The sequence below is a fragment of the Temnothorax americanus genome, unplaced genomic scaffold, assembly GCF_048541705.1.
Source record: "Temnothorax americanus isolate GAGA-0224 unplaced genomic scaffold, ASM4854170v1 Scaffold11, whole genome shotgun sequence".
Classification (NCBI taxonomy): Eukaryota; Metazoa; Arthropoda; class Insecta; order Hymenoptera; family Formicidae; genus Temnothorax; species Temnothorax americanus.
In genome coordinates this window covers 2,953,206-2,974,595 of record NW_027509242.1, presented here as the reverse complement: position 1 = coordinate 2,974,595, position 21,390 = coordinate 2,953,206, and the positions used below count along the sequence as shown (strand labels likewise).

Sequence of the window (21,390 nt, the reverse complement as noted above, 5' to 3'; positions counted from 1 at the left end):
TCTCATTACGTTAAACGCGTCATAATGATAGACACACGTGAATGATCTCGTTGTGCGTGCACGTATGCTGATGCGGCTATGCAAATCCGCCTGGGTAGAGACCTTAACGCATTCGTGCCGAGCACGCTGGCAACAAATGAACGGATAACAAAACGGATAACTACGCAGCCAACGATGTCTTCAGCGCGACCTAAGATCTACCTGGCTCTACCAAGATCGTCTCGCCTTTCCCATTTGAATATCCGCGTAACGTCCCGGAATTGTGCAACGCTCGACGCTGCACTCTCCTAGTGTTATTCGCCCACGTGTTCGCGTTTTGCAACCGGGCTTAATCTACCCGGCGCGCGACATGGTGTCCCTTTGTTCCGTAATCTTTCACGGTGCCACATATATACAGCTGCATAGCGTTTCCTTTTCGCGAGCACACGTCTCTTGATATTTTATTCGAGAGGAGATAAAAAAAGATCGGGCGTGTGTGCGCGTATGGGGCACACGCCGTGTATATACGAGATCGTAAATTCGGTTTGTAAGGCATTCCGGCGTTTATCTCATGACCCGTGATTCAGACCTGACATTCGATACGTCTCTCGCGAAAACTGTCGTGCGTTAATTATAGAACCGGTGCGTGTGTTAGGTATGTGTTCCTCCAGACGCCGTACTACCGGGAGAGCCGGGGAGTGTTATAGGTAGGGTCCGATATAATTAGGCGAGGCGATTCCGCTCGCCGCGTTTATTCCGCGAACAATTTCCTCAAGGTCCCATACCGTGTTCCACGGTTCGTCGTTAAACCTAAATTAGTGGACATTGAATCGCACTCCGGTGTATAATAAACGCCCGATACGTATAACGTAAAAAGACACGGCAAATCGCCCGACCGGATCGCGGAGAATCGGTAAGGTGCTCGTAGAAACATCGTAGAACGTGCTGGCCTATCGTTATTACGCGCAGTTACTCAGTTTATACTAATAGATTGGCTCCTTCGGCCGCTTGCTAATTAGTGTCAGTCAACATTCGAGCGTATAAAGCCGTTTTATCTTTCGATGAGTCATATTTAACGTTGCCATTCGAATAAAAAGATCCGCGATCGATAATAAAATTTTAACTAGTGGTTAAATAACATAACTGACGATCTCTTTCGAGAGAAAAGCTGAGGGGCACTAACGGAAAATGAGACTCGAATGAATCGACACGTTTCTACCTGCTTACGCGAGTTAAAGGAGACCCGCGTGGCTTTCACTGAATTGTATATAAGTTTCGAAATGTAAATTTTCGAAACTTCTGTTCAGATTATTTAAATTAATAAACGCTACGAAGATACTATATTTTGTCAAAATTTGTTAAAACGTTAAATGCTTTTTATTAATACAAATCATACACGATTAATTGGTTTTTGTTTCAGTGCTTTCCGAAGGAATACGAAATACGAAAAAATTCAATGGCACGTCGTCGATCGACATGTTGCCGTCCGCTAAGGGCAATCTGGAGTACGTCAAGCCTTTAAAAATTAGTCAAAATCAGTATGAAGATCCACGTAAGTGTCTGAAGTACATAAATAGAATCTCCCTTAATATGTGTGTATGTGTATGTGTGTTTGAAATTGTATACAAAATCCGTATATAAGTTCAAGCACTAGAATATATAATTATACAGAAGATATATATATACGTCAATGTGTGTCGAAATTGAAAATTATTAGCAGATTTCTGTTTATACCCACTCTCTATTTTTTGATTATCTCATTTCGTTTGTAATCTGCTCTATTTAACCAAATTTCTTCGTGTTTTCAGCCGAGCAGTTTTCCACGGCGAAGAGGCATCACAGTGGTCACTTTCGGCACGCAACGGCCGAAGTCTGGGACCCTCACCCGCAATACGAATTTACCGCCTTTGGAAGGCGATTTCGCTTGCGGCTGGCACATGACGCCAGTTTTGTATCTCCCGACATAAAGGTGAGAGGAACCGATCGAGTGACATTCCTCTCCGTTGCTAAATCATCTTACATGATTGCCTAAAACGTCATAAAATTATAACTGTCTTTATAATCGCGATGTCTTTGTATAAAAACCGGAGAGAGAGAGAGAGGTTGAAGCGAAACGAGCTGGGAGCCGCTACTCTGGTGGGCCGTTTCGCTATTTAATTGACAGCCTTAATTAGCCTTTTCACGATGACGTTGATGCAGGTGACACACATGAGCGAGAACACAACGAGGAGGGAACACGCCGGTCATCACTTGGGCTGCTTCTACAGCGGGTCAGTCGACGGCGATCCAAGTTCAGCGGTCAGTGTCAGCCTTTGTCACGGAATGGTGAGTCAGAGATCAAGCTTCAGAAAACCGTCGTCCCGGCCGCGATTCTTTATACGCGTCGTGCGCGCGCAGGCCAGTTAATTCCACCCGATTATGAAGATGATAAATCTACCCGGAGCTTTTGTGTTCCGTCGTAGCGTGAGCTCGATTAGCATAAAGTCGCGTTGGGACGCTAAATATATTTTCCATCGCTCGGTGAATTGTACATCGGGCTATCGTTGTTACTGTTATTTTAATTATCGGCATCGTTGTCGTTGTTATAAAAATACACGCAGGCACAAGTTGATTTTTGGTGAATGCCGGTAGTGCCGTGGAGGAACGCCTCTCGAATCGTACACGTGCATTAATCGTAAACGCTATATACTGCACTCGATTGCGCACACCGATTCACCGCACTTTGTAAATATTTACAATCCGCGCCGTGTGTTACGATTGCACACTTGCAACATGAAGCTGAAAGATAGCGATGTTAAAAGGGAGTATTATCCGTCTTCGCGACCTTTTATCCGAGTGCGTTAACATTAAATTGTTTTACGTCGTCGTAAAACGACAAAGACATTACTATCGTTTGACGTAAAATTAAGTTGACGTTTTTCAATATAAGATATTTTTAGTCCTGTTGCAAAAAAATTGTTCTTTATAAATGTCCCTGATTTTCTCTTTTCCCATAAATTTGAAATTGATTATTTGTAGCTTCGACACTTTCCCCAAACTTCGGAATTCTTTTCATAGCGTTGGAACGTTACGATTATCACGAGGCACAGAGTTCGTCGACCCTTTTTTTTGGAGTTCGGTATCTCTCTTCAAAGCTACTTCGCTGTAAAATGTTTCGTTAGCCGATCGGTGATATACCAAAGGGATCAACGGTAATTTATAATAATAAATAACATATCGTCGAGTTTACTCACTTTTCTCCTAATTTATGGGCGTAATAAATATGCACACGTGGCACCGGGAGAGAAACTAGAAGTCCTCGCGTTAAAACCTGTAGCTATACTTGCTTCCACTTTCCAAAGGACCCGGTATAAGTATAAAGCCGCGTTAAGCTTCCGGGAGAGATCGCGAATTTTTATTTAATATAAGTATACTGAAAAAAAAACGAGACATATTGCACAATGCGAAATTTTACGTAATGGAGTACTTATTATTGCGTATAATAATATGATGCAACAAGCAATGATACGACAAGTTGCGTCAATCTACAAATTAGAAGTAGTTCGGTGATAAATTGTAATTTATTTTTCAGTAACAAATGACGGGGAAAAAAAGAGATGGAAAGCGAGATACGTTCTACAGTACATACGCGAGGATGTCTGAAAATAGTTGCACGCAAAAAATAGGTTCAAGGCCCGCATAGACCTGCAGGCATTAGCCGCGCGTGTATCGCGCGGGATGGTGTACATTTTATGTGATTTGTTGGATTACACACGTGCCGCGCGCACACTCGCGTTCGATGGAATCGCATAGCTGCGTCTCTACCCGAAAGCCGATTCCGAAAGAAAAACAAAAAAAGATACAACGACTCGATCGTATATCAAACATCTCAGGAATCGTCCGAGTCGCGCGACTCCGTGAGCCATTCAGCGGGAATGCGCGGTTGGTCATCCGCCGCAACACCTACTGCGGCCTTCCGTGGGAACCGTAGACCGCGATACGATTGGATTTTATATCAAGAGGTGTTAGAGACCGGAGGAGAATTATTTGCGACGCTCCGCGAGCGAATTTATTGCGCGAGACGGCTCGTACATCACGACCGGACACGATGGTGGACGTCGCGTGTTTGTCGCAATGTCCCTTCGCGATTGCGAAGGAGCTATATGCTTTTGCGAAATATCGAGGAAATGACAGGCATCTTTACGCGCGCGGAAATTCTAGTTGTCGACGTTGTCGTCCTCCAATCGATTCTTCGAAACGAGCATTCCGTCGAATAAATTAATCTTCGACATCATGTCCCGGACTGTCTATAGACTGTCTGAAATTTCTTCTCCAATAAGTCACAGTCGCCATTGTGACTTGTTGGATGAAGAGGCCTTTGATTCCCCCCCCTTCATTGTTTCCTACGTCAAGTTTGTTCTGAAACAGTTTAGAGTTTTCGTCAAAGATCTTTTCTTCCGATTATCTTATGCAAGCTTGAATAAAAAATTCATTAAGATCCATCAGAGATTCATCAAGATGCATAAAGATCCTCTGTCAAATTTTTTTCAGGGCGATGCGGTATACATATAAGATTGATCACCATGATCGTGATGTTTCGTTCTCGAATAGGCGGGAGAAGCTACTTCGATGAAAAGGGGATCAAAACAGTTTTTTATAAGAAGAATCGTTAGTAACGTAAATAGATTTGCGAACGTTAGCGAACTGCGTTCTTGTTGACTTCCTTCGAGGTTCTTGTTAGCTCTTCTCCGCTACTAAGATCTTTGTCACGATCCTTTTCGAAACTTCCTGGGGAAGAAAGGCTCTGGGAGCGAAATAGAAAAACTTGCTCGCTTGTTTAATGTTCCTCGTAGCGATTTGGGTCATGCTTTAATTTAGACATGGCAAGGTTGGACCGATCAATCGGCCGTCTGTTTCAGACGTATTAGAAATAGGAAGAAGTAAAGCACCCGGTTGAGCCGAGCCTTGACGTGATGTCTTTACTCTCGATAGCGAGCCGAGCCACTCGACCTAATTATTCGACCCTGCTCGCGAGACGCGAGCGAATCTCGGTCGTTATCTCGATCGTTCGAGCTCTCCTCATCATTTTCCGATATCCGCTATAATCCTTTTTACCGCCTTCGGTTTCCTGGCGCCTGAATTGAAAATTATAAGCTTGTTGCCTTTTCTTTTTAAGCTGATCTAATTAGACGTATCCCATAATCCAAGACCTTAATTACGCGTCCCATAATTTCAGACCTTAGTCACGCGTCTCGAAATCTTTGAAAAAAAGAAAAAAAATTGTTTCCAATTGAAGCAAAGAGAATCCGCAACGCGAAAAATATCCGGCAGTTTCGACGGATGTCTTACGTTAACAGTATAAGTGCACGTAATGTACCGATTTAATACGCCTTTCGACACGTATGATATATGCGGCCGTCAAGAGCAGACTGCGCGCGTGGCGATAAATCTAAGATAATTTCTCGTGGTTTAGTAATCGTCGCGTATCATTTTATTTGTTTAAATCTCAGTCACGAATCATCGTAATAACAGATTACGCTTATTAGGAGAAGCTCGAGCTCTCTATTACGAACCGTACGGGATTCTGCTGACGAGGCGATCGAGCGATAACGAATGGAACGATGTTAACATTCTTGTATCTTATCCTAATGAATATGGGAAAAGCTTGCGGATGAACACTTAATGTAAAATCATACCCGATCTATATATAAGATCGAGAATTAATTCCCTGCCTCCTTTTGCGCTGGCGACACACAAGTTTTAACAAATGGCCTTTTATATCAGTCTAATATAATTATATGTATACGTCAAAATTTGTTCCTTTCGATTACTTTTAATTAGAATCCGTATATCTTTCTATGATTTCAAAATTTAACGATTAGATTCGTGTCTTATAACAATTTATAAAAATAATTTTGTTTAGATATTAAAAAAAAAATGCTTTTATTTTACAGATGCGAATGATAAAAGAACGATTGTTGCGTCCGGCGTAATCTGTCCTCAATTATTTGGCATATTAAAAGGCTCCCCGATCTTCTTGACTTTTACATTTCATAAAAAACTTGTACACGATATCATTTTACGTGCTCCGTAATAAACAATGTTTTAAATTGCTAAAATGTTCGCAGCGTTCGAAGCACTCAATTTGCTAAGAAACTCGATATTGTTTTTTCGGCACGGAGCAGCATCATAAGAAAGCAAATCCGCAAGTTCTACTCGAGCCGGTACGACCAGTTTTGGATCGACCCGACGACCTTGACAGAAATGTGTAATATAATAGGCGGAATTAATTGGAGATATTTTGTCTGTGATGACATTTTGTGCGGCCGCCTTAACGAGGATCATCTCGTCATGAAAGACAGGCTACAGAAACGCCGAATTTGATTTGTGTCCCGACCGTACAACAGCGAAGCGTTGCAAGCTATACGTTAATTAATTTATTCGCTCAATTTGTTTGTGAACGACAATTTTTACTCATCTAAGAAGTTTCCTTTCAACTTTCTGTTTCTGTTTCGGTTAAAATAAAAGGCGTTAAGATAAGACACGAACGTTTTTCAGATATCAAAAGTGAATGTAAAGTTAAAAGTTTAAAGAACCCGTGATACGCGCGTTGAACAATCATATTTTCTAGTAAGAAATAATTCGAATATTTACATGCTCATATTATTATTATTATTATTATTACTATTATCATTAGCGATGTTTTTAATAATTTTATAAAACTTTACATAAATATAATATCGTGGTCAAATTACTAAAAAAAATAATAATAATTCTCTCAAAGGGTCTTAAAGAGGTGAAATTTACGTTTAATATTAAAATATTCAGACGCGTTCTTGTATCAAATTACTGCAGTCTATTATTGTCTCTGTTCGTACAGGCCGCGCAAGGCGCGTTACAGCCCAGGCACCTTTTATTATGATGTATTATACCCCGTGTATTAAGCGGAACCTAAATAAAGATAACTCTGGCCTGGCCTGGTACCCTAACCGCCTTTATAATTTAAGCCGGCCGGCTCCGCACGGCGAAACGTTATGCACACGTGGTGTCTCGCATATTTTTTCTTCTCGGTAATACGGCTCGGAGCACATCTTTCTCGGTATTATTGGCCGATAGCGCTGTTTTTTAACTCTGTCGTCGCGACACGGTTTTTGATGTTTTAGCATAAACATGGAACTGCGGGCATGGAAGCGACGTCGAGTCAAAACAATCGGCAATGTGCAAACATATAATGCACGCGTTCTGGAGACGATAGCGCGGCTGTAGGCGCGAAGGATATAGGATACGGTCAGCATTTTTATGGTTACGGAGTAGGCATATATGCTTGCTCACGATCTGACATCGCTTCTTCTCGCTGGAATATTCGTGGGGAAACACTTGAAAATTGCTAGTTAATTTATTCCATTCTTTTGTGGCTTCCGCGTTTTCTCTGTAACAACCTTATTGAACTATACGAACTCAGAAGTGAGAGAAAGTCACGTTAAATTCCTCCTTCTTACCTTTTTCTAATCTCTTCCAGATATGTTTTCGTCAATCGTCGAAGAGAATGAAGACATTTAAGGCGATTACGGCAACGGAATCTTATGTAAACACCCGTCTTGTCCGTCTGGATAAATGCGACGGTATTTTTGGAGTTTCGCATTATTAATTAACGAGCGGCATTTTCGCTGAATGACGTGAGGGGCACGTTGAATCAGCTCTGCTTGATGTCGAAAGGTCGATGAATTGCTTCAGCGGATAATCGCGAGGTCGTTACCATCCTGTATAGTTGTGTGTTGGCCGATCGAAAAGGCAAAAAGGGAGATGGGTGAGAGAAAGGGTAAGATAAAGCGACGGAGCGCGAGATGGAGGAAAAAGAGACAGGGAGAAAAACGGCGTTCCTGCCAAGAGAGTTCTCGGTAATCCTCAAGTCAGTCTTTGTGCCGCGGAATAGAGAAGGCGCATGTCTGCAAGAATGCAAATCGCAAACACAAGTGAATCGAGTTGCGTTGCTTACGGCCGATGATTGTAGCTATAGCGTCACGTAAAGTTTCATTCACGTTATCTATACGCTGCGACGACCGAGCAATCTCTCATTGGGAAATACTTCTCTTTCTCGATCAGATAAACCTTGAATTTGCGCGAAAAAGTTTTATGTTAACGTAACCTTCCGATTTCCTTCACCCACATCAGAATTTGATGCAATAAAATATAAGTTCTTATTCCGTTGGTTCCCGGTATTATCAAAAAATTCGCTTCGGAGCTCGAGAAATTTAGCGCTATTTGTATGATAATTGTTAAGTTGCCCTATACTCAATTTCATTAGATAAACCTTGAATTTGCGCGAAAAAGTTTTATGTTATTGTAACTTTCCGATTTTCTTCACCCACATCAGAATTTGATGCAATAAAATATAAGTTTTTATTCCGTTGGTTCCCGGTATTATCAAAAAATTCGCTCCGGGAGCTCGAGAAATTTAGCGCTATTTATATGATAATGGCTAAGTCGCCCTATCCTGAATTTTATTGCTCGACAGTTTCGGCAGGAAGTCACGTTATATAACATCAAGTAATTCGTATGCTGAAGAACGCGCGCGCGCGCGCGCGTCCTTGCTCTTGTATGCTCTCGGGTCTAGCCATTGGAATGCGTAACCATTTTCCAACCAAATTAGTTGCCCGAGATCTTTGATAATGTAACTATAACAAAATCCACGCGCACTATAAGTCACAAGAATTTGAAATAGGTGAGGCCTGCGCGCTCCCGTCGCGGCGCACGTGCGCGAGTGCCGAGAGTCTGTATTTCCGAAAAAATAAATAGATCAGAGAGTTCATCTCCGTTAGAATGTTTAATCAAGAAAGTTAACGTATCGTAGTTGGCGGATGGGATAACAACGGGTGGCGCTCCGTTTGTAAATAACGCTCTTCTAATAGCGTCTGTATAAGTCGCCGCTACTTAAAATAAACGTGAACCAAATCTTCTCTTATTTCACGTAAACGGTGCAATGTGTAATAAACTGATTATATAAAACGTCGCATTTATAAATAATTTTAGCGTAATTCCGTCTAGTCGTTAAGAAATGGTTTATCTCGACCGAGAGATTCTTGACGCGATTACCCCTTTCCTATTTGAAAAGTATTCATTTTCTCAGAAACGGAAAACCTTGAAAAACTCTTCTTTTATAACGTACTTGTATGTACTTCATAAATTCTATTACGATTTTCAGACTGGTCACATGAAGACGTCGATGGGCAGCTATTTCATTAAGCCTACCGAACATTGGCGCGAGGACGACAAGGACTCTCTTGGATCTTCGTTACAACATGCGCTCTACCGCGTACCCACGGCTGCGATTAATTTGAACGATGACTTTGATACTCCCGAAAATGGAGTTAGAAGTCGCAATTGCGGTGTGCTCGGTAAATAAGAGGAGTTTCACTTATTTCGATTTTATTTACGATACGTTATCCGTTGTGGTATGTGGAGTAGCTCGTTAGTGACACACCAGTCGAGAAAACCGGGTCATTCTGACGCGGAGAAGCGAGTCGAAAGAATGCAGAAGAAAATGAACTCAAATCGACGAATTTGTTTCAACGGTGTCTATATCGCAATATACCGATAATCAATTCTCAGCGTTTTATCGAACAAAATAGGAATCTTGATATTTTATTCGATTAAAAAACAAGTTTATTTTTGTCGCTTTTCAATAGAATGAGAATTATTCGTCGTTATACAATTCATTTTATAATATGATTATATCTGAAATTTGACACGCGTTGATAATAAAATTACATTAATGTATTCATATATTCATATATTCGTAAACATATCGTTAAGAAGAATTGACATAAAATATCCATAGCGTATTAATACCGGTCGCAATAGTATATTAATACTGGTTCCATCATTGGTCGAGGGTAAACGGGGGTAAAGTCAAGAAGCATTTATTTATTCTACCGCGCCGGACCAGAATCTCATGATGTTCACGGTTATTCCGATATATGAAACGCATGTTCACGTGCTTCACGAGGCTTCGAAGAAAAAGCGTCGCGTCTTTTTTCACTCAACGCATACTCGCACGACCACCTGTACCAAAACAGGTTCAGGCGTTTACGTCTTCCCTCGGGCGGATTCTGATGTACCATCGAGACAGCTTGGCGACGCGCGTACTCTCTGCCCACAAAACAACGTCGTTGATACTACACCGTCGAAATTTTCTCGTCTCTTTCCACATCTATCGCCTATTGGGCGATAGACCGCGCGGTCTCGCTTTAAATAACGCCGACCTCGGATCTGTAATGTCTGCGACTATGCGATATACCTATTGTTCACTTCGGCGAACGATATCCTTGCGGATTCTCCTATTAAATGCCGAACTAATTGATTTGATTATAATTGGCATGCTCACAGATTACGACTCGGACGACATCCCTTCCCCATTAACAGACGATAGTTCCGCTCGTAAAGTTTACGTCGGGGAGCGTTCGCGGGAGCGTAGATCATTGACGCGGAAAACCGCATCGTTGGAGCGGTTTCCTAGAGAGAAGGAAGAGGAATACGAGCGATTTACAGAGCTGACCGAGCATCGCCAGGATTTTTTTCAAAGATTGGATTACGACGACAGGTATTAGGCACATATGAAAATGTATGTAGATCTGAAAAGAGAATATTATTCATTCTCAAGTTTATATCTTCAATTATTTATTTCCAACTGCGGTCCTTAATCCGTTAAACTTACCGAGTGGATTCTTCAATTAAATATTTACTGCGTTTATAGTGAGTGAGATGTTCCAGAATGAATGCCAATTGAATGCATAGTGTTATTTCTTGTAAATCTTGGAGAGACACTAATATTTTGCGGATTGTAAGCCATTGAGAAAGCTTTAAACGTATAAATTACAGCACGTTATTCGTTGTGCAATTTAAAGCGGAATTTAATTTATAATAATAGAATTCTCCCGCAACCTTTTTACAGAAGAGTTGACTCTTCAATCTTTACGGGGAACAACGCTTCCTGCGGATTGTAGTATATATTTTGCGGATTGTAAGCCATTGAGAAAGCTTTAAACGTATAAATTACAGCACGTTATTCGTTGTGCAATTTAAAGCGGAATTTAATTTATAATAATAGAATTCTCCCGCAACCTTTTTACAGAAGAGTTGACTCTTCAATCTTTACGGGGAACAACGCTTCCTGCATATTCTGGGATGTTCTGTAACGAATCTGTAGCGTACGTCTTACGAATTCCAGGTATTACAGTGTGGCTCGTGAACATGGCTATCAAAACGAAGAATACGCACAGGACTCGGAGATGGACGCGGATCCCTTCGTGACGTGGAGGCCGCGGCGTGCCTTACCGCGTGAATATTTTATCGAGATCATGGTGGTAGCTGATGCGAAAATGGTGGAATATCATGGCACTGGCTTGGTCAGCTACATTCTTGTCCTGATGAGCACGGTGGGTACATATTCACTTCAAACGTAATTTGAAAATATTTAACTGTGCTCTCCTTCCTAGGTTTCTGTATTAATGTCACGACAGCGTCAGACGCGTTCCCTTACATTTCTCCATAAAAAATTATGCACGGCACGTTTAATGCATTCGTTTACATATATATATATATATATATATATATATATATAACTTAACTTTAATGATGATCTTTGATAAATTTATAATTTTTTTTTATTTTTTTATTATATTGCAAAAACATCGAGGTAGCTGTAGCTTTTTGAGTAATTAACTTAAAATAGCAAGTTTCTATTGATCTAAACTTTAAAAAAAGGGGATGATAAAAGAAATATACTTTAATTAATTTTAAATAGATTTTAGTAATATTTTAAAGCTTTTTTTGTAAAAGAATACAATATTAAAAATCAGGAGGGTACATAAATGATAAATAAATTGTCTTCAAATTGATTAAAAAGTTGCGAAAAGTCTTAAAAGAGCAATTTGTATTGTCATGATAACAACACAAACGTGGTAATTTTTAAATCTATTGATAAGGATCTAGTAAAACGGTACTATTCATTCTGAAAATAAAGATGAATTGGACGTTCTTCCAAAGTAAATTCTTAATAAAGAAAAAAACACAGTGAAAAAAAGAGGAAGAGGAAGGAGATGGGAGACGTCGATTCGTAATTCGACAATTAGCTTCGTCACGGCGGTCATTACCGAGTGCGCTACGCCAGTTATGTATCCCACGCGAAGGCCACACCTCACCGGAGGGCAACATCCTGCGAGGAGTTCGCTTTCACGAACCCACGCCTGTCGTCCGTTCGATGATTCAATCGTGTTTCACAACAACAATCGATCGACTTTAGATTCATGAATTCTTTATGAATGAAAGAGAGCGCGGACAATAAAAGATTGAAATAGATTCTTTGTGTACACGGTGTCCCAGAATAGATCTCGTTTAACATATACACGTATAGAGCCCTTAATCGAGTAAGAAACATATTAGAATGAGACTAAAAAAGTAATTAATGAATAATTTGTTGCAACCGAATTACCGTATATATTCCCATCTGCTCCCCTGGAAAGATAGGTTTCACGAATCTACAAGGACCAGTCTATCGGCAATCCGGTGAGCATTGCAGTAATGAAGATCGTCAAGACCGAGGAAGTATTTGGTGTCAAACATAGCGGTAGTGACGGAATCGCGGCGGCCGAAATGTTAAAGCGATTCTGCCAGTGGCAGAAACACAACAATCCTGACGAACCCTCTCCGGAACACCACGATGCTGCGCTTCTATTAACCAGGTTTTTATCAGAAAAATCTATATTGTAAAAATGTATATTCTTATATGTATAATATGAAATTTATCGTAAAAATTGATATTGTTTTATATAAACAATATTTTTCTAGTTATAAACGGCAAATTAAAATTTTTCTCATCTAACAAACTGAATTTTTATAATGGAATTGGATAACAAGATGGTATTTATTTAAAATATATTCATAACTTTTTTTATCATCTCATTAATTTAAAATTTTGAGAATAAGTTGAAGCGTAATTAACAAGTTGTTTAATGACGAATATAAAATAATTGCGAATGATGATTTTCACGGAATGTTTTAACTCGATTTAAATCGGATTTGCCAAAATAATCGTTTTGAAAATGAAAGTCCAAAGCTTAAGGACATGCGATATGTATAAACTGAAAATAATTTTCAGAGAGAATCTATGTCACAACCCGCGCCAAAAGCGTTGTGACACTTTGGGCTTGGCCGAGCTGGGTAGAATGTGCTCGCCTGGATCTTCGTGCGCTATCGTGCAGGATAATGGATTAGCCGCGGCGTTTACCATCGCGCACGAGATTGGTCACGTGTAAGCTAAGCATATTATCGGTCATAAAGCATGCGACCTGTATACGATGTGTTTTTTAAAACTTATATATTACATTATTTACGTAATGAGGTAATCTAAATTCTTCCTGTGAAAGATACGTCGTGTCTTCTTTATGAAATCGTTGCTGTGCTACTTGCCACGTGTCTATTCTCTGATTTCTCAATCTTGTTCTTTTCTTTTTTTACACCACATCTCGTATGCATTGTTACTATTATTATTCTTTAAACATTCATGGCACTCAGAGGAAATACCCGAAATGTATTACAGACTTAACATGCCGCACGACGACGACGCCAAGTGCACGGGTTTCAGGAACCGTTCGGGTGTGCACAACGTGATGTCCCGCATGCTGGACGATAATACTTTTCCCTGGGAGTGGTCCAAGTGTTCCCGACACTATGTCACCGAATTTCTCGAGTGAGTCAGTCATTAATTGGCGAATGACTCGGTTATAAACGATGTGCTGGGGAGCATTCTGGAAAGAGATCGTTACTAATTGACTCGTGACCTCTGTTTAAGACAGTACGTAATGCGATGTCAGGTTTTTGTCTGTGTTGACCGCGTTGATTTGTCTTTCTGTTCATAGCGATATAGCTCGTGGCATCTTTAATGATCATTAGTTAATGTTCCATTTTTTTCCAAAAGATTTATTAAGTTAGTTTTTTTAACAAATAAGTTTTTTTTTTTTAGCATTTAACTTTCAAATATATTAAAAATTTGCCAAATAAATAATCGTATTTAATTTTAAAGTTTTTCTTTAAAAGTTTATGTTCTTTAAAAAATTATCAAAATAAAGTCTATATATATATTTAGCGAGAGACACTTAGTATGTCTCAAATTAATACGTTTAAATGGTCTTAATCGAGTTAAATAGCTTTGTTTTTGCTAACTTCTTCCCATGAGAATAATTTAATTATGTTGAGCACTCTTATAATCAGACAATTAGTTAATTGCTTAAAGATCATTTTTAGGCTTAAGTTTTGCGCGCTCTAAAATTGCATTTTGAATCAAGATTCAAGCACGAATAGAAAAGCCGAGAATAAACCGTCTGCGTCAAACGCGCCGATTTCCAGGAAACAGATGTCGGCCAGACAAATTCATTTCGATCGAGAAAGGCAATGTCGAGTTTTTCGTGACATCGAAGAGAGTCGAGAAACGAATCATCGTCGTCGCTCAGAAATCCGGTTTAATGAGATTCTAAGCGACTGTTGCACACTCGTAATACATTTTAAACGTTGTCACAAGAAATATAATTCTCAAAGACTATTTAGGTGAACGAGCACATCTAAGCTTTCTCTGGATTCACGGAATCGGGAATCTGTGTTAATTTGTAATGATTTTTGTTCCAGAGCCGGATATGCCAACTGTTTGCTTGACGAACCCAGCAAAATTATGGAGAGACAAAACGGTCGGCTGCCCGGCGAAGACTATTCAGAGAACAAACAGTGTGAGCTCGTCTTCGGGCAAGGATCCAGAATCTGTCCCCACATGGTGAGTGATGGTAAGTCGAAAACGTTCTCTTTACGCGTTTAATTAAGGCATATTTGCGGTCGTATTACGGACAAAAATTTTTCTACTCTTTCACTTATTTTAATTTCATTCAGCTTGTGTCTTTGGATATATTTTACGGATTCGCGATGTCTTTGCGAAATGAGGAATATTCAATAACAATCGCGCGGAGATATTTTCTATTAGAAATACAATTAAGCTCATTTCTGACTTCTCTAGTCCGTATAGCGCTATTATGACGAAATTCGCTTAAGAATTGAAGTAAATTGGGGGCTTGGTCGGTTACCGGCCAGGCAGTGTGTAGGAGACTGTGGTGCACCGCACCACTGTGGGATCATCATCAGCAGTGTCACACTCAGCACATGCCTTGGGCCGACGGCACACCATGCGGTATCGATAAATGGTGTCATCGCGGCGAGTGCGTCTCGCGCAGAAACCTCGAACCGGTGCACGGCCAGTGGGGTGAATGGGGAAGATACGGCGAGTGTTCGCGGACCTGCGGCGGCGGCGTCAAGAGGAAGTATCGCGAATGCGATAATCCGGCGCCGAAGAATGGCGGCAATTACTGTATCGGCGAGCGCGTTAAATATCGCAACTGCGGTACCAGAGAATGCCCGCCGGGTAGCCCAGATTTCAGGTACGTGCTTTAATGCCTTGTACGAAGAAGACGTGTTGCATAAGTCCGCAAAAATAAAGATTTATTGATTAATTATCGACAAGTTGACCGATAAACGACGCGATATGTACGTGATTGCCTTGATTAGTCACGCAATAATCTGTTCTTGTATACTAACACATTTAGTCTTTTTCTTTCTTTTCTTTACAGAGAACAACAATGCTCGAAATTTGACAATAACAATTTCAACATTCAAAATCTTGCCAGAGATGTGAAGTGGCATGCAAAGTATACCAGAAGTAAGCAATGATTTATTTATACACCATTTTTTAATTTATCCTTTTAATCTATGCAATTGATTTAATCTGATCTCCAATTTCCATGGAAGTTATGCGAAAAAAGGCCGAAGATATAATTTTTTAAATATTTTTTTTTTATAGTACTGCCACAAGATCGTTGCAAACTGTACTGCCAAGTGGAGAGCAATCAGTATTACATGTTACGCGACAAGGTAATCGATGGGACACCCTGCGGCCCTGACACTTTCCATATATGCGTTAACGGCCAATGCAAGCCCGCTGGATGCGATCACGTCTTGAATTCGACGGCCGAACTTGACACCTGCGGAGTTTGCAGAGGCGACAACGCAACTTGTCAGAGGATTGCGGGCGCTTATAATTCCAGTATATACGGTTACACCAGGGTAGCTAAAATCCCTGCCGGCAGCAGTTACATTGATATTAAACAACATGGATGGCTGGGCTCTCACAACGATAGTAATTATCTCGGTAAGATTTTCCTATATTGTTTCCGACAGATTTTTTAATTAACGGAACCGTTACATCTAAATAAGAATAATATTTTTATATAAAAATAGTATTGTCATGTTATTACTATAAAGAAAATTATACATGAAGATTTATTGTGAACCAAATATAATGTATGTTAGCTGTTTTAGTTTTTTTATATATGAAAGTCTTTCCATTTTATTAATTTCTGAAAAAATTTCAACGTATATTATATATTATTATACAGCGCTGAGGATTGGAGAAGACGGCGAATACATCTTAAACGGGAACTTTATGGTAATGCATCGCAAGGTGATCGTACACGCTGGCGTTACTATTGAATACAGCGGACCGGAATCAGTTGTGGAACGACTGAACAGTTCCCGACCTATCGCCATCGATTTAATTTTGGAGGCAGGTTTACCGTTTACATTTTACATTTTACATTACGTCACTTAGCTAAAAGTAGTTTCTCCGACGATGTAACTCTGCTCAACCAAGAATACGGAATTCCAGGTATTATCCGTAGGGAATGTTTATCCACCGCAAATCACCTACGAGTACACTGTACCGAAAGGAATCCTAAACAGTTACACGTGGCTGCTCAGCGATTGGTCGACCTGCAATCGAATGTGTCAGGGTATGAAATATCGCAAGGCCGAATGTAGGAGCACCGAGCACAAGGAAGCGGTGCCCGACGCTTATTGCAGAAACGAGGAAAAACCGCAGGAGGAAAGCCAGAAATGTAACGCGCATTGCACACTACAGTAAGTAAGGAAGGCGTGTGAAGTCGCAAGCTAAATAGTATATTACTCAGAAAAATTAAAAATTTACGAGATACAAACACGGAAGAAATATACGATTTTACGCGTATAACGTGGTCAAAGTGTTTAAATGGTTTTTTTTTTACTTATGATGACTTCAGTTGCTGAATCTATTTAAATCGCTTTCAGATGGCAGATGACTTCCATGTCTGAATGCTCGAATCACTGTGGCCCGGGCGTGCGAACTGTCACCTCGCGATGCGTTCAAATCTTGCTGGACTCGTCGCATCCTCCGCGGCCGATACCGGCGCACGCCTGCTTGCATATCGAGAAACCGAGTGAGCATCAGTCGTGCGTTGGCCCCTGCGACGACGCTCATTGGAGTTACAGCGAATGGAATGCCTGCAGTGTCTCGTGCGGTGGCGGTGTGCAATTGAGGAGCGCGATATGCGTTGATTCAAACGAGAGGCAGGCACGAGACGAGAACTGCGTCAGACAGGAGAAGCATCTCAAGAGGACGTGCAATCAAGAGGCTTGTCCGAAATGGGACCTAGGAGAGTGGAGTTCGGTAAGATACGCGCTAAAGACGCGTGATGTATTAAAATCAGATGTTAATTCTATATTAATTATAGAGAAATATATTTTAATATGTATATATAAAAGAACACACAAGATAAATTTGCACTTTAAACATTTTACTTTTAAGATCAATATCTTCTAATAAGAAAATTTTGATCTGTCCAATCACGGTTTAAAGTTTAAACATTTGACGCAGTTTTCATTAACATTCATAAATAATTTGAATTAACGAGTGTCATGAAATGTTGTAGTGTTCCGTGACATGCGGCGTAGGAAAACGGCATAGAGCTTCCTGGTGCCAGGTCGAGAATCGCGTGGTATCGCGCACCTTCTGCAGCGCTACACCGATCGTAACGACGGAGGCCTGTGATGCCGGTCCTTGTCATCAGTGGCATGCCGGCGACTGGAGTCCGGTACAGTACATTGGACAATTTTACCCCGTGCATTTAATAAGCTACCGAGTTGAATCCAGTCTCTCGTTGTACAGTGTTCAGTAACGTGTGGCGAGGGAACGTCGCGAAGGAACGTCGTTTGCAAGAATGCAGATGGTGCGCCGAGTGACGGATGTTCCATCTCTGAGAAACCAGAGACTTCGGTTACCTGCACACTAAAACCATGTCTCAATGTCGTAAGTTTGCATTTTATTTATTTATCTGTTTATTCAGGACAGCAATTCTTTGGGGCAATAATACAATTGAATTACAAAAGGCTGAAATATAATGCAACAAAATAATGTTAGTAGCATAATTATCGCGAGATAGAAAGACTAGAAAGTGTATAAATTTGTGTGAAAAAAAGATTGGAGAAAGAAATCAACATCACACACACACATATTACTCTTAAAGAAAGGCTAAACTATTACAACGAATAATAAGATCTACTTTAAATAATAATTTATCAGCAAAAACGGAAACACAGAATACTATGGAAAAATTTGAACAGTCTTACCTTTTTCTTAGGTAAGCCTGCCGCCGATCACGTATTCAACGAATCCCCCACGTGAAGATTCGTTCCCACAAGAAAACGAAATCGACAGCAACGGTATTACGTTCCACTCGGGTTACAAATGGCACGTAGGATCTTACGGAGAGGTAGGCTTATTTACTGTATTAAGTAAAGTACTGTCTTAAGTTTGCAGTTTATAATTCGTACTATTTCATAATTCATGTTACAGTGCTCGCGAAAATGCAATATCGGATACAAAAACAGGATAGCGAGATGTATATCCTCGGAAACTGGGATGGTTGCGCCTGACTATTATTGTGACTCTAATCAACAACCGATAGTTAGGATCGCGTGTAATCCTCACCCATGTCCAACTTGGAATACCGGCGACTGGAGCGAGGTATTGAAATATTTTTTGTTACACAAAATTAATATCATGAATGTTATTTCTTATATAGAATTAAACGTGATATAAAATTATATTATACGTTTTTTTATACAACAAATAGATGTTTCGCGAAAATAAAAATATACGTATAGTGATTCTCTGACTAATGATGCTTTCGATGATTTTAATAATTTAGTGCGACACAATTTGTGGTAATGGATTCCAACATCGTCAAGTCCGCTGTCAAAGTCATCGCGGCGAAACTTTGCCAGACAAGGAATGTAGCGACGAGCAACCGAAACACGTGCGAAGGTGCCAAAAAGAATCTTGCAGAAGCAATCCTAAAAGCAGCCGGGAGAATAGTTTGGATTCTAACATCGTTCGCAGATGGAAAATGTCTAATTGGACTCCGGTAAGTAAACCGTATTATCTAGTGAAATTATAATATTAAAATATATATATATATGGGGTAATTTTTGTTAATGAGAGTGTCTTTTTCGATTTTTTAAATCTCTGAACGGTCTGAATAATCAAGAAGTAAATCAATATGCAATGAACAAACGCTATAAATCTTTCTATAATTAAAAAATATTATAATAACAACAAAGTTAAAGTTTTATCGACATTTATCTTTATATGAAAAATAAATGAAAAAATAAATAAAGTGTATATAGGTGCTTTGAAAATATTGACGAACGGAGTCATCGTTTTAGGAAAACCATTTTTAAGTGAGATGTCCTAAACAAAACTCTCTTAATTCATCTTATTTTAGTAAACTATAAACGTAATAAAACAGTCAAAACAATTTGGCGGAATTCTATCGGTGTCGTGAACACGCCGCGCCGGTACCGGGCAACGGTGGCGTTGAGCGCTAAATTTTACCATCACGGATGACGATGGCCAGTTTGCACCGAATCGAAATATTTTGCAGTGCTCGAAATCATGCGGCACCGGGATTCAGACACGAAGGGTGGAATGTACGATGAGAAGAGGCAATCATGGGCCGGAAGTACCTGTTAAGGACGAGCAGTGCTTGAGAACAAAACCGCGCAAACCAAAATCACAGAGATTATGCCAACGTGTTGCCTGCGATTTTATCTGGCAGGAAGGCACCTGGTCGGAGGTACCTCAACCTTACGCCAGCATTGTCCTTGCTGCTATGCCCAATTTTATAAACGTTTCACAATCTTTACAAAAAAAAACGTGGAAATCAAGTTTTACACGCACCCGAATGTTGGTATATTTACAGCAAGGGAGAATAACAATTATTGCAACGATGGCATAAATGACTAATTCTAATTGATCGTACAGGGATAATGGGTTCCAGACATATTATAGTGAACTATGGAAGATGCATGGTACCTTGATAACACACAGGATCATTATCAGATCCGTGCGAGATGTTCGATTTAACGTTCTCTTTCAAACGATAGACTTTCCTCATGCATGTTATTAATCTTACATTACATTTATTGAGAAATATGTATACATAGAGTATTTTTCACTTAATGAGTGTAAAATTATGATATTTGATCACTAACATGTTTATAACTTGCACTCCGCCTAGCAGATTTAGAGAATATTACCGTGTTTGTAATATTCATGCATAATACTAATATCCTCAGTAAAATATCCTGGGAAGGTAAAACACCGCATATTATACAGCCACCATACTGCACAGAATAATATCGTACAACCACTGGTTGTTTAGGGTCTTAATAAAATGATAGTGATCTGGAATATATTATAGATATACATATATTCTTGTTTCAGATTACGCATGAGTATGGATCCATTTTAAATTGATTGCATAATTTCGTATTATAATGAGAGAATGTATGTTATCGTTCCGGTTGAAGTAAACCATCAGCAAGTTGTCAACAGATTGGTGGAAGATTTAAGCAGAAATTGCATATTCAACTTGAATTGGATAGATTACATTTGTAATGCGTAAAAATGCAATTGTTTTTAGCGAATAATATTAGAATATTATCGAGAGATAAAGAAAATGTTTACAACTGCAATTAATAATTGTTCGTGATAATTTGCACATTCGATTTGTCGATACATTCTTTCATTATAACATTCATTACGCGACCTTCATTTCATTATTACTTTTATTAAGACATGGCATTATCAATGTTGTTATGATCTCTGCGCGTTTGCGTTTTTCTTGCGTTTATTTTTTTGCCCCGCGCGTTAAACATTTATTTAGTATAATGCAAGCAAAAGAGATTTATAAATATGTTTATTTTCCTGTAAGTGTTCGGCGGAATGTGGCGAAGGAATGCAACGTCGCGCGGTCACTTGTCATCGAGTAAATCTGTACGGATGGATCGATCCAACGCCAACTGAAGGTTGCCCGATGGATCAAAGGCCGGTCAGCGAGCAGATTTGTAAGCTACACGAGTGCAGTGATGAATATTATTGGACTGCTGGCCCTTGGAAAAAAGTGAGTGCATTCTTTGAAATACTATTCCGAAATCAACGTCGCTCTATCCTCTTTCCGTCTT

At 39.9% G+C, this 21,390-nt stretch overlaps 2 protein-coding genes across 7 annotated transcripts in view; one reads left to right on the top strand and one right to left on the bottom strand.

The window, feature by feature from the left end:
* LOC143906409 (A disintegrin and metalloproteinase with thrombospondin motifs 9) overlaps positions 1-21,390 on the top strand; it is a 37,039-nt gene that overhangs the window by 10,845 nt on the left and 4,804 nt on the right. For 4 of the 6 annotated variants that reach the window (XM_077422517.1, XM_077422495.1, XM_077422503.1 and 1 more), the window contains exons 3-25: positions 1,400-1,531; positions 1,788-1,948; positions 2,179-2,304; positions 9,161-9,353; positions 10,345-10,558; positions 11,186-11,393; positions 12,484-12,698; positions 13,115-13,267; positions 13,556-13,705; positions 14,638-14,789; positions 15,095-15,434; positions 15,624-15,712; positions 15,854-16,201; positions 16,449-16,615; positions 16,718-16,968; positions 17,155-17,533; positions 17,796-17,957; positions 18,032-18,172; positions 18,504-18,635; positions 18,719-18,889; positions 19,074-19,289; positions 19,809-20,000; positions 21,141-21,329. In XM_077422517.1, the coding sequence (XP_077278643.1) occupies positions 1,400-1,531; positions 1,788-1,948; positions 2,179-2,304; positions 9,161-9,353; positions 10,345-10,558; positions 11,186-11,393; positions 12,484-12,698; positions 13,115-13,267; positions 13,556-13,705; positions 14,638-14,789; positions 15,095-15,434; positions 15,624-15,712; positions 15,854-16,201; positions 16,449-16,615; positions 16,718-16,968; positions 17,155-17,533; positions 17,796-17,957; positions 18,032-18,172; positions 18,504-18,635; positions 18,719-18,889; positions 19,074-19,289; positions 19,809-20,000; positions 21,141-21,329 (4,481 nt within the window). Of the gene's footprint in view, positions 1-1,399; positions 1,532-1,787; positions 1,949-2,178; positions 2,305-9,160; positions 9,354-10,344; positions 10,559-11,185; positions 11,394-12,483; positions 12,699-13,114; positions 13,268-13,555; positions 13,706-14,637; positions 14,790-15,090; positions 15,435-15,623; positions 15,713-15,853; positions 16,202-16,448; positions 16,616-16,717; positions 16,969-17,154; positions 17,534-17,795; positions 17,958-18,031; positions 18,173-18,503; positions 18,636-18,718; positions 18,890-19,073; positions 19,290-19,808; positions 20,001-21,140; positions 21,330-21,390 lie in introns of all 6 variants that reach the window. The other 2 variants (XM_077422526.1, XM_077422535.1) reach the window with 2 other exon arrangements.
* LOC143906443 (uncharacterized) overlaps positions 18,018-21,390 on the bottom strand; it is a 28,445-nt gene continuing 25,072 nt past the window's right edge. Inside the window, exon 6 of the mRNA XM_077422562.1 lies at positions 18,018-18,151. Within this exon, the coding sequence (XP_077278688.1) occupies positions 18,141-18,151 (11 nt within the window). The 3' untranslated portion in view covers positions 18,018-18,140. The remainder of the gene's footprint in view (positions 18,152-21,390) is intronic.